This window comes from Salvelinus sp. IW2-2015, linkage group LG18 (genome assembly GCF_002910315.2).
Source record: "Salvelinus sp. IW2-2015 linkage group LG18, ASM291031v2, whole genome shotgun sequence".
Lineage (NCBI taxonomy): Eukaryota > Metazoa > Chordata > Actinopteri > Salmoniformes > Salmonidae > Salvelinus > Salvelinus sp. IW2-2015.
The window spans coordinates 68,607,844-68,620,367 of NC_036858.1; the positions used below are offsets into that span (position 1 = coordinate 68,607,844).

Genomic DNA, 12,524 nt, shown 5'->3' on the forward strand with positions numbered 1-12,524 from the left:
TACACTGCGCCCCAGTCAGACCAACAGACAGACAGGACACACTGCGCCCAGTCGACACAGAACAGACAGGACCAACACTGGCCCCAGTCAGACACAGACAGACAGGACCACACTGGCCCCAGTCAGACACAGACAGACAGGACCACACTGGCCCCAGTCAGACCACAGACAGACAGGACCACACTGGCCCAGTCCTGTTTGTCTTTGGTCATTATAGATCAGTTCTGTCCACATGACCTTAATAGGCTGATGACGTTATCCCATTCACTCAAAGGTTGATGCTAGACTAGTGTCCTCTAGTTTGCAATGCAGGATAGTTTGGTTCGATTCCGCGGACTACTCAATCTAGCCATTAATATGGCCGGCTTCATAATAAGTTGTTATTCTGGATTGTGCATCAAGGTCTAATGTTGCATTGCAGTGGAGGCTGCTGAGTGGAAGACGGCTCATAATAATGGCTGGATTGAGGTAGTCCCGGGAAAAAATGCATGTGCGCATGATTTCATCCAAGCGACTAACAAACTAGAGTATATAGTTAGGTTTTCATAAAGGAGACGGTGTATGAATGAGCCTTACGGGTTTTCATAAGGAGACGGTGTAATGAATTAGCCTACGGTTTCATAGGAGACGGTGTATGAGTTAGCTTACGGTTTCATAGGAGACGGTGTATGAGTTAGCTTACGGTTTTTCATAAGGAGACGGTGTATGAATTAGCCTTACGGTTTTTCATAAGGAGACGGTGTATGAATTAGCCTTACAGGTTTTCATAAGGAGACGGTGTATGAGTTCAGCCTTACAGTTTTCATAAGGAGACGGTGTTATGAATTAGCCTTACAGGTTTTCATAAGGAGACGGTGTATGAATTAGCCTTACGGGTTTTCATAAGGAGACGGTGTATGAATTAGCCTTACGGGTTTTCATAAGGAGACGGTGTATGAATTAGCCTACGGTTTTCAGAAGGAAGACGGTGTAATGAGTGCCTTACAGGTTTTCATAAGGAGACGGTGTATGAATAGCCTTACAGGTTTTATAAGGAGACGGTGTATGAATTAGCCTTAACGGGTTTTCATAAGGAGACGGTGTAGTGAATTAGCCTTATCGGGTTTCATAAAAGGGAGAGGTGTCCAGTCAGACCACAGACAGACAGGACCACACTGGCCCCAGTCAGACCACAGACAGACAGGACCACACTGGCCCCAGTCAGACCACAGACAGACAGGACCACACTGGCCCCAGTCCCTGTTTGTCTTTGGTCATTATAGATCAGTTCAGTTCCACATGACCTTAATAGGCTGATGACGTTATCCCATTCACTCAAAGGTTGATGCTAGACTAGTGGTCCTCTAGTTTGCAATGCCAGGATAGTTGGTTCGATTCCCGGGACTACCTCAATCTAGCCATTAATATGGCCGGCTCATAATAAGTTGTTATTCTGGATTGTGCATCAAGGTCTAATGTTGCATTGCAGTGGAGGCTGCTGAGTGGAAGACGGCTCATAATAATGGCTGGATTGAGGTAGTCCCGGGAAAAATGCATGTGCGCATGATTTCATGCCAAACGCGCTAACTAACCTGAGAGTATATGGTTAGGTTTTCATAAGGAGACGGTGTATGAATTAGCCTTACGGCGTTTTCATAAGGAGACGGTGTATGAATTAGCCTTACGGTTTCAATAAGGAGACGTGTATGAGTTAGCCTTACAGGTTTTTCATAAGGAGACGTGTATGAGTTAGCCTTACGGGTTTTCATATAGGAGACGGTGTATGAATTAGCCTTACGGGTTTTTCATAAGGAGACGGTGTATGAATTAGCCTTACAGGTTTTCATAAGGAGACGGTGTATGAGTTAGCCTTACAGGTTTTCATAAGGAGACGGTGTATGAATTAGCCTTACAGGTTTCATAAGGAGACGGTGTATGAATTAGCCTTACGGGTTTTCATAGAGACGGTGTATGAATTAGCCTTACGGGTTTTCATAAGGAGACGGTGTATGAATTAGCCTTACGGGTTTCATAAGAAGACGGTGTAATGAGTTAGCCTTACAGGTTTTCATAAGGAGACGGTGTATTGATATACCTTACAGGTTTTCATAAGGAGACGGTGTAGAATTAGCCTTACGGGTTTTCATAAGGAGACGGTGTATGAATTAGCCTTACGGGTTTCATAAGGAGACGTGTTATGAGTTAGCCTTACGGTTTTCATAAGGATGACGGGTGTATGAATTAGCCTACAGGTTTTTCATTAAGGAGACGGTGGTATGAATTAGCCTTACGGGTTTTTCATAAAGGAGACGGTTGTAGAATTAGCCTTAGGTTTCATAAGGAGACGGTGTATGAATTAGCCTTACAGGTTCCATAAGGAGACGGTGTACACTACCGGTCAAAGGTTTTTTAGAAAACCTACTCATTCCATGGTTTTTCTTTAGTTTGCTATTTTCACATTGCAGAATAATATGAAGACATCCAAACTAATGAAATAACACATTATGGAATCATGCTAGTAACAAAAAGTGTTAAACAAATCAAAAATATTTTATATTTGAGATTCGTCAAATAGCCACCCTTCTGCCTTGCAGACAGCTTTTGCCATGCACACCCTTGGCGTTTCTCCCTCAACAGCTTTCATGAGGTAGTCACCTGGATGCAATTTCAATTAACAGTGTACCTTTGATAAAAAGTAATTTGTGGAAATTTCTTTTCCTTCTTAATGCGTTTGAAACAATCAGTGTGTTGTGAAAGGTAGGGGTGGTATACAGAAGATAGCCCTATTTGGTAAAAGACCAAGTCCATATTATGGAAGAACAGCTCAAATAAGCAAATAGAAATCACATTCATCATTATTTTAAGACATGAAGGTCAGTCAATATGGAATATTTCAAGAACTGAAAGTTTCTTCAAGTGCAGTCGCAAACCATCAAGCAACTAGGATAAACTGGCTCTCATGAGGACCGCACTGGAATGGAAGACCCAGATTTACTCTGCTGCAGAGATATGTTCAGTTAGAGTTACCAGCCTCAGAAATTACGCCCAAATAAATGCTTCAGAGTTCAAGTAACAGACATCTCAACATCAACTGTTCGAGGAGACTGTGAATCAGGCCTTCATGGTCTAATTGCTGCAAGAAACACTACTAAAGGACACCCAATAAGAAGAAGAGACTTGCCTGGCCAAAACACAAGCATGGACATAGACCGGTGGAAATCTGTCCTTTGGTCTGGAGTCCAAATTGGAGATTTTTGAACGGATAATCTTCCTCTGTATTTCCCACGTAAAGCTTGGAGGAGGAGTGTGTATGGTGTGGGGGTGCATTGCTGGTGCCACTGATTTATTTAGAATTCAAGCACACTTAACCAGCATGGCTACCACAGCATTTGCAGCAATACGCCATCCCAGCTGGTTTGGGTAGTGGGACTATCATTGTGTTTTCAACAGGATTGACCCAAAATCCTCCAGGCTGTGTAAGGGCTATTTTACAGAGAAGGAGAGGATGGAGTGCTGCATCAGATGACCTGTCCTCCACAATCCCGACCTCACTAAATTGAGATGGTTTGGGATGATTCGGACCACAGAGTGAAGGAAAGCCAGCCACAAGTGCTCAACAACTCTGTTGGAAAAGCATTCCCAAGTGAAGCTGGTTGAGAAATGCCAAGAGTGTGCAAACGTGTCATCAAGGCAAAGTGTGGCTATTTGAAGAATCTCAAATGTACAAATATGTCTTAGACGTGTTGTTATATCACACTTTTTTGGTTACTACATGATTCCATATGTGTTATTTCATAGTTTTGATGTCTTCACTATTATTCTACAATGTAGAAAATAGTAAAACTAAAGAAAAACCCTTGAATGAGTAGGTGTTCTAAAACTTTTGACTGGTAGTGTAGAAATTAGCCTTATAGGTTTTCATAAGGAGAGGTTGTATGTGAATGAATTAGCCTTACAGGTTTTCATTAGAAGACATTGTATGTGAATGAATTAGCCCGGCTAGAATCCAAGACTAAGGTGAAGTTGTTCTTCTGGCTTGGATAGTTGTGTATCAAAGTCTATTGGTGCATTGCCGTAGACTAGAGGGTGCTGAGTGGTGGACGGCTCATAATAATAGCTGGAACGGAGCAAATGGAATGGCATTAAACCATGTGTTTGATGTATTTGATACCATTCCACTGAAACCGCTCCAGCCATTACCGCGAGCCAGTTCTCCCCAATTAAGGTGCCACGTACCTCCTGTGGTCCATTGATATGAAGGGGGGCCAGTTATCGACTGATGGCCCATCTGCTTGCCCAGTTTATTGGTTAGTAAATCAATGTGGGGAAACACATTGCACCAGATTGAGCATGACCAGTCAAAATAAAACAATTTGAGAGGACAACATCTTGAGCTCTTATTGTGCCAGACAGTTAAAACATTGTTGGTCAGAGAATGGCAGGATAAAAGTCAATAGGAATGTGTTCTTTACAGATCTAGAATCTTAACTTGATCACCCAGTTGCAGTAGAACTTAGTGCATATTAGGTTTTAAAAGGCTTCTGAAGTTTGTAATTTCCACTTWGAAATTTCTGATTGATTTTCCCTTACGAAAAATGTATCAACCCCTAGAAAAGTGTCTATTAAGTGTAATCCACATGAGGATGCACATTCTGTTGCTGCAGGATTATTTTCCTGCTGTAGCAAACTGGCTCAAATAAAGATCCTACATGTATGTTTACCTGATCATTCTCTATATCTGCTAGAAGCTAACTTTGTTCTAATCAAATCAAACTTTATCTGAAGTGCATCGGAACACTTCACAGAAAAATCTTAATACCAGTTGATGAACAGGCACAAACATGTTCCTGTAATACGGTCAATGTTCACATGGAGACTTCCTGTCTATTAAACAGGAAGCAGTGAAAGGGGGCCATTTTGTTGTTGTCATCTTGCTTGGGTGTTACTGCATTATTTATGAGATCTTTATGGTGGAATCATAATGCATGTGGCTAAGAGAGAGAGAACCGTTAACTGGCTGTTGCCTTATTGAAAGCAGATGAGTAGCCCTCTCAGGTCCCTCTCAGGGACGCGATGCACATCTGTTAGACTCTCAACAACTACCTGTTGAAGAATAGATCAATGGTCTATGCTGGGCTCAGGTTTAAAGGGTTGACTATGTATGGTTAACAAAATACAACTCTAAAATCTAAGTTTGTAAGATGTTTTCAGACCTCAAAAGCAGACTTCTGTTGAGATAATTCCATACTCCAGGACATCTGTTTTGTAGATGTAGCCATAAGGCACACTCCAACATCAATTGGAAAGATAAGCACCGTATCATTTCCAGATCTATCTTTTCCATCCATTTGTAGATGACCACATTGCTTAATTAATAATCGCTATATTGGGTAGTAAAGTACCACCCCGGCCTACTTACAACTTCTTTTTAATTTCACTGCAGAGACAAATGATGCTGATCAACATGAAGCCATACAAGAGATTAAAAGGAGGCTCTCCCGAAAGGTACTGTCATTTATACTATGTTTAGGTAAGCCTGCTGAATGTCTGCATCTCATTGATTTTATGTCTGATGACTTGTGTTGATATTTGTGGTACACATATCCATCTGGTGGACATAGCCGGAACTGAATAAACTGGAACCAAACACATTTCAAACTCATTCACTGAATTACCAGATAATGTCTTAGTTTCTGAATTACCAATAAAATGTCAATCTCATTGACTGAATTACCAAACAATTTCTTAATTTATGAATTACCAAACAAATGTCAAACTCATTTAGGGTTATACAATGTGAGGGGGTGCACACATGGTCACATTCAGAACCCACATTGAAGGTGGAGGCAGATGATTGTGTTTATTCCATTGTTTAAAAAAGTATAATAGAAAATAACAAACTCATAATTTTAGAGTTTTTTGACAGGCCAAAATACAGCAACTGTATGACTCAGTTGCCACAGTGCATACTGTAGGGCATTCCAGCTCTGTGTGAGAAGCATGCCTCAGTGTAGTATCAGGCTGCTTGAAATTCCTCAGATTGCTCGCCCCTGTGGTGGCAGGGGGAAGAGGGAATTTTCCAGGGTTAGGCCAACACTGCTTGACCTTAGATATAATGAGAACTGGACTGTAGTTTCAACACAATGCTCCGATATGGCATTGTGGAAGGACTTAAACTCTTCCAACAACTCTCTATCCATCTCCCATGCCGCAGCTGTCTTGTCTAGAAGTCACACTTTACAGTTGTCAATCACTGGCTACTTACACTGAGTATGCCAAACATTAGGAACACCCCCTCAAAACAGCTTCAATTCGTCAGGGCATGGACTCTACAAGGTGTCGAAAGCGTTCCACAGGGATGCTGGCCCATGTTGACTCCAATGCAGTTGTGTCAAGTTGGCTGTATGTCCTTTGGGTGGTGGACCATTCTTGATACACACCAAGCAACGTTGCAGTTCTTGACACATACTGATGCATCTGGCACCTACTACCATACCCCGTTCAAAGGCACTTCAATCTTTTGTCTTGGTCTTTCACCCTCTTAATGGCACACATACACAATCCATGTCTCAATTGTCTCAAGGCTTAGTCCTTCTTTAACCTGTCTCCTCCCCTTCAGCCACAATCACTGAAGTGGATTTTACAAGTGACATCAATAAGGGATCATAGCTTTCACCTGGATTCACCTGGTCAGTATGTCATGGAAAAAGCAGTTGTTCCTAATGTTTTGTCCACTCTGTATATTTCGTGTGTGTTTGTATAGCTGAGTGTGAGGCCGACAGTAGCAGAGCTGGTGGCTCGGCGGATTCTGCGCTTCAATGAGTACGTGGAGTGCACAGATGCTAAGGACTATGACCGTCGCGCAGACAAACCCTGGGCCAGGCTCACGCCAGCTGACAAAGTGTGTTCCAGACTCCTACTGTATAATGTTATTGCTAAAGCGACTAAAAGACTTGACATTCATAATGCCATTAAATACTTGGAATAAGAGAGGTTATAAAAAGGCATAATTAAAAAAAAAATTGTTAGCATTTTCTTCCTCATGTATTCCAGCTACCTGAACAATGCTATAAATATATTATTCACAGATAATGAGTTATCTACAATTTAATCTTCAGTTATATTAAATATGTTGCCTGTCTGAAGCTATTGATGGTCTGATAGTTTGACAATGAATCCATAAATTTGACAATTAATCTATGAATCCCTCAGGCTGCTATCCATAAAGAACTGAATGTTTATATTCCCTCAGGCTGCTATCCATAAAGAACTGAATGTTTATATTCCCTCAGGCTGCTATCCATCAAAGGAAACTGGAATGGTTTAAATTCCCTAGGCTGCTACCCATAAAGAACTGAATGTTTATATTCCCTCAGGCTGCTATCCATAAAGAACTGAATGTTTATATTCCCTCAGGCTGCTATCCATATAGAACTGAATGTTTATATTCCCTCAGGCTGCTATCCGTAAAGAACTTAATGTTTATATTCCCTCAGGCTGCTATCCGTAAAGAACTGAATGAGTTCAAAAGCAAAGAGATGGAAGTTCATGAAGAGAGCAAGCAATTTACCAGGTAATGACAACTTGAACGTTATTGATCCCCAGCCATTACACTTCATTATGAGTCACACAAGATAATAAACTGTTGTTTGATTTAGGCCTAGTAACAGTGTGCTATAAGGTGCAGACTGCAGTTCTGATCCAACAGTGTCTGTTTCCCTGTGCCTTGGCAGATTCCATCGGCCCTGAGGCATTTCTATCTCCAGTGGGGGTGCTGGTCGGCTGCCGGCACTGCCTAAAGGCTCTCTCTCCCCGCTGCGGGCTTCACCATCGGGCTTTTCCCTGTGGCCTGGATGCCCCTAGGCACGGACACATGGACACCGTCTCCCAGGGCCAACCTGTCTCCAGCTCTACAGATCAATAGAGGTTGATTACATTGGGCCACACCTGCTTACACAGACCAGACTGGGCTTTAGTGCTGTGTGAAAAGTGACAGAGAGGGAGGCCAGTATCCATGAAGGACAAAACTGTTGCACTTTGTAACACAGCACTGATTTCATTACCTACATACTTTTTGACTTCCCTAAAGCACCTTAACAGGCCTTGACCAAGTCCCCATGGACTGGAAGGGAAATGGTTTTGCAACTATGACAATGTTGTAGGTTAGGCAAGTCCAGCCAAAGGTAACAGTAATCAAATCAATGTTTATTTGTGATATGCACAGGATATAACGTAAACCGTGCAATGCAATGCTTACTTGCACGCTTCCTCAACAGTGCAATGACAAATATAACCAAATCAGACACATAGTCCTTAACTTAACGTAATCATGGAAGTGCATGGCAAGGTGTTAGGAAGAAATGGTTACGTTTACCGCCACGTGGTCTTGATGGTGGAAATTAAGGTGTTTGGGTCTTGTTTTAAGGGGTGATTGTTGATGCTGATCTCAAAGTGGCTGGGACAACATGAATTTTGCCTAGATAGTAAGGAATATGTATCGTTACTGTTTTTGTCATGTTTTCTGGAACACTTACCATTATTGAGCATATCTTTTACAGAGACAGAGCAGAGTGAACCCTATTGATCTATGTAGGCTATTCTTCCATTCTCTCTTTCCAAATTTAGAGCAAGTTCAGAACACATTGGTCTGCCCTTCAGATTGGTTGAGCTGTTAATAATGGATGGTCTGTGTAGTTTGAAAGTATATGATAAATGTTAGTATTTTACGGTCCCAGATGAATCCATTGAGCTTTTTTCCTGGTCATAAAATGTGAAGCATTTCTTTGATATTTCTGTGATGAGGTGCACCAATCAATTTACATTCATTTCAGACTGCTAAGGGCAGCTGTAGAATATAGGAGGGGAACCATAGTATTCATGCCAATGTTTTTCTCATTCTATGGATTTTTTGTACATAATGTATATCAGATGCATGATCACAAGTTTACTGCCAATTACCCGATAGATTTTTACATGTGATGTGATGTACAGGATTAGTTTTGTATTGATGGCGCTATGTGCTGTTCATATGTGAGTACTGTATCTTTGAATTATGCCTGTACATAATATTCATGTATATACAGTACCAGTCAAAAGTTTGGACACACCTGCTCATTAAAGGGTTTTTCTTTATTTTTACTATTTTCTACATAGTAGAATAATAGTGAAGACATCAAAACTATGAAATAACACATATGGAATCATGTAGTAACCAAAAAAGTGTTAAACAAAATCTAAATATATTTTTGATTTTATATTAATCAAAGTAGCCACCCTTTGCCTTGATCACAGCTTTGCACTCTTGGCATTCTCTCAACCAGCTTCATGAGGTAGTCACCTGGAATGCATTTCAATTAACAGCTGTGTCTTGTTAAAAGTTCATTTGTGGAATTTCTTTCCTTCTTAATGCATTTGAGCCAATCAGTTGTGTTGTGACTTTGAAGAATATAAAATATATTTTGATTTGTTTAACACTTTTTTGGTTACTACATGATTCCATATGTGTTATTTCATAGTTTGGATGTCTTCATTATTATTCTGCAATGTGGAAAATTGTCCAAATAAAGAAAAACCCTGGAATGAGTAGGTGTCCAAACTTTTGACTGGTACTGTACATGTATTGCCACTCCCATATCCATCATGCATATAGGAGGTCTATATGTGCATTATATGCCTCTAAATTGCTTTATTGTTCTGTTGTTGATCACATACATAGATACCATTTATGCGAACCATCAACGGTGTATGCTCAGGAAGAAGATGCCATAACCGTTCAGTATTACCTACATAGAATAAAAGTGATCCCATGGCCACTGAAATGGTGTAATATGTTGACTTAGGGCTCTATTCAATCAGATCCGCTTAAAAATTAAAAAATTCACGCTGAATTCACACACTGCAGTGAAATGTGTTGTTTTACAGGGTCAGTCATAGTAGTACAGTGCCCATGGAGCAAATTAGGGTTAAGTGCCTTCCTCAAGGGCATATCGACAGATTTTACACCTTGTTGACTCGGGTATTTGAACCAGTGACCTTTTGGTTACTTGCCCAACGCTCTAACTACGAGGCTACCTGCAAAGCTTCTTATTATGGGGTAATGTGTGTAGATTGATGAGGGAAAAAAGTAATTTAATCAATTTTAGAATAAGGCTGTAACGTAACAAATGTTGAAAAAGTCAAGGTGTTTGAATACTTTCCGAATGCACTGTATATATTTATATATAAAAATATGTATGTGTATATATATATATGTGTATGTGTATATATATATGTGTGTGTGTGTGTGTGTGTATATATATACAGAGTTGAAGTTCAGAAGTTTACATACACCATAGCCAAATACATTTAAACTCAGTTTTTCACAATTCCTGACATTTAATCCTAGTAAGAATTCCCTGTCTTAGGTCAGTTAGGATCACCACTTTATTTTAGAATGTGAAATGTCAGAATATTAGTGTAGAGTGATTTATTTCAGCTTTTATTTCTTTCATCACATTCCCAGTGGGTCAGAAGATTACATACACTCAATTAGTATTTGGTATTATTGCCTTTACATTATTTAACTTGGGTTAAACTTTTCGGGTAGCCTTCCACAAGCTTCCCACAATAAGTTGGGTACATATACATCAGAAAAGAGAACTTAATATTGGTACAGAAAACCTTTGTTTGCAATTACAGAGATCATACGTTTCCTGTAGTTCTTGACCAGGTTTGCACACACTGCAGCAGGAATTTTGGCCCACTCCTCCATACAGACCTTCTCCAGATCCTTCAGGTTTCGGGGCTGTCGCTGGCAATACGGACTTTCAGCTCCCTCCAAAGATTTTTCTATTGGGTTCAGGTCTGGAGACCTGGCTAGGCCACTCCAGGACCTTGAGTGTTTCTTACGGAGCCACTCCTTAGTTGCCCTGGCTGTGTGTTTCGGGTCGTTGTCATGCTGGAAGACCCAGCCACGACCCATCTTCAATGCTCTTACTGAGGGAAGGAGGTTGTTGGCCAAGATCTCGCGATCCATGGCCCCATCCATTCTCCCTCAATACGGTGCAGTCGTCCTGTCCCTTTGCAGAAAGCATCCCCAAAGAATGATGTTTCCACCTCCATGCTTCACGGTTGGGATGGTGTTCTTGGGGTTGTACTCATCCTTCTTCTTCCTCCAAACACGGCGAGTGGAGTTTAGACCAAAAAGCTCTATTTTTGTCTCATCAGACCACATGACTTCTCCCATTCCTCCTCTGGATCATCCAAATGGTCATTGGCAAACTTCAGACGGGCTGGACATGCGCTGGCTTGAGCAGGGGGACTTGCGTGTGCTGCAGGATTTATTCCATGACGGCGTAGTGTGGGTACTAATGGTTTTCTTTGAGACTGTGGTCCCAGCTCTTTTCAGGTTATTGACCAGGTCCTGCGTGTAGTTCTGGGCTGATCCTCACCTTCCCCATGATCATTGATGCCCCACGAGGTGAGATCTTGCATGGAGCCCCAGACCGAGGGTGATTGACCGTCATCTTCAACATCTTCCATTTTCTAATAATTGCGCCAACAGTTGTTGCCTTCTCACCAAGCTGCTTGCCTATTGTCCTGTAGCCATCCCAGCCTTGTTCAGGTCTACAATTTTATCCCTGATGTCCTTACACAGCTCTCTGGTCTTGCCATTGTGGAGAGGTTGGAGTCTGTTTGATTGAGTGTGTGGACAGGTGTCTTTTATACAGGTACGAGTTCAAACAGGTGCGTTAATACAGGTAATGAGTGGAGAACAGGAGGGTTCTTAAAGAAAAACTACAGGTCTGTGAGAGCCGGAATTCTTACTGGTTGGTAGGTGATCAAATACTTATGTCATGCAATAAATGCAAATTAATTACTTAAAAATCATACAATGTGTTTTCTGGATTTTTGTTTTAGATTCCGTTCTCACAGTTGAAGTGTACCTATGATAAAAAGTACAGACCTCTACATGCTTTGTAAGTAGGAAAACCTGCAAAATTGGCAGTGTATCAAATACTTGTTCTCCCACTGTATATAATATTATATATTATATATACAGTTGAAGTCGGAAGTTTACTACACTTAGGATGGAGTCATTAAAAACTCGTTTTTCAACCACTCACAAATTTCTTGTTAACAAACTATAGTTTTGGCAAGTCGGTTAGGACATCTACTTTGTACATGACACAAGTAATTTTTCCAACAATTGTTTACAGATTATTTCACTTATAATTCATGTATCACAATTCCAGTGGGTCAGAAGTTTACATACAGTAAATTGACTGTGCCTTTAAAAGCTTGGAAAATTCCAGAAAATGATGTCATGGCTTTAGAAGCTTCTGATAGGTAATTGACATGTTTGAGTCAATTGGAGGTGTACCTGTGGATGTATTTCAAGGCCTACTTCAAACTCAGTGCTCTTTGCTTGACATCATGGGAAAATCAAAACAAATCAGCCAAGACCTCAGGAAAAAAATTGTAGACCTCCAAAGTCTGGTTCATCCTTGGGAGCAATTTTCAAACGCCTGAAGGTGCCACGTTCATCTGTACAAACATAGTATGCA

The 12,524-nt window shown here is 40.9% G+C and overlaps 1 protein-coding gene across 3 annotated transcripts in view; it reads left to right on the top strand.

Moving 5' to 3' along the window:
• The window catches only part of LOC111978607 (phosphatase and actin regulator 2-like), a 100,229-nt gene extending 90,005 nt beyond the window's left edge, over window positions 1-10,224 (top strand). For all 3 annotated transcript variants that reach the window (XM_024008751.2, XM_024008750.2, XM_024008752.2), the window contains 4 exons: window positions 5,423-5,484; window positions 6,743-6,880; window positions 7,476-7,552; window positions 7,713-10,224. In XM_024008751.2, the coding sequence (XP_023864519.1) occupies window positions 5,423-5,484; window positions 6,743-6,880; window positions 7,476-7,552; window positions 7,713-7,728 (293 nt within the window). In that variant the 3' untranslated portion in view covers window positions 7,729-10,224. The remainder of the gene's footprint in view (window positions 1-5,422; window positions 5,485-6,742; window positions 6,881-7,475; window positions 7,553-7,712) is intronic.
• The last annotated feature ends 2,300 nt before the right edge of the window (window positions 10,225-12,524 follow it).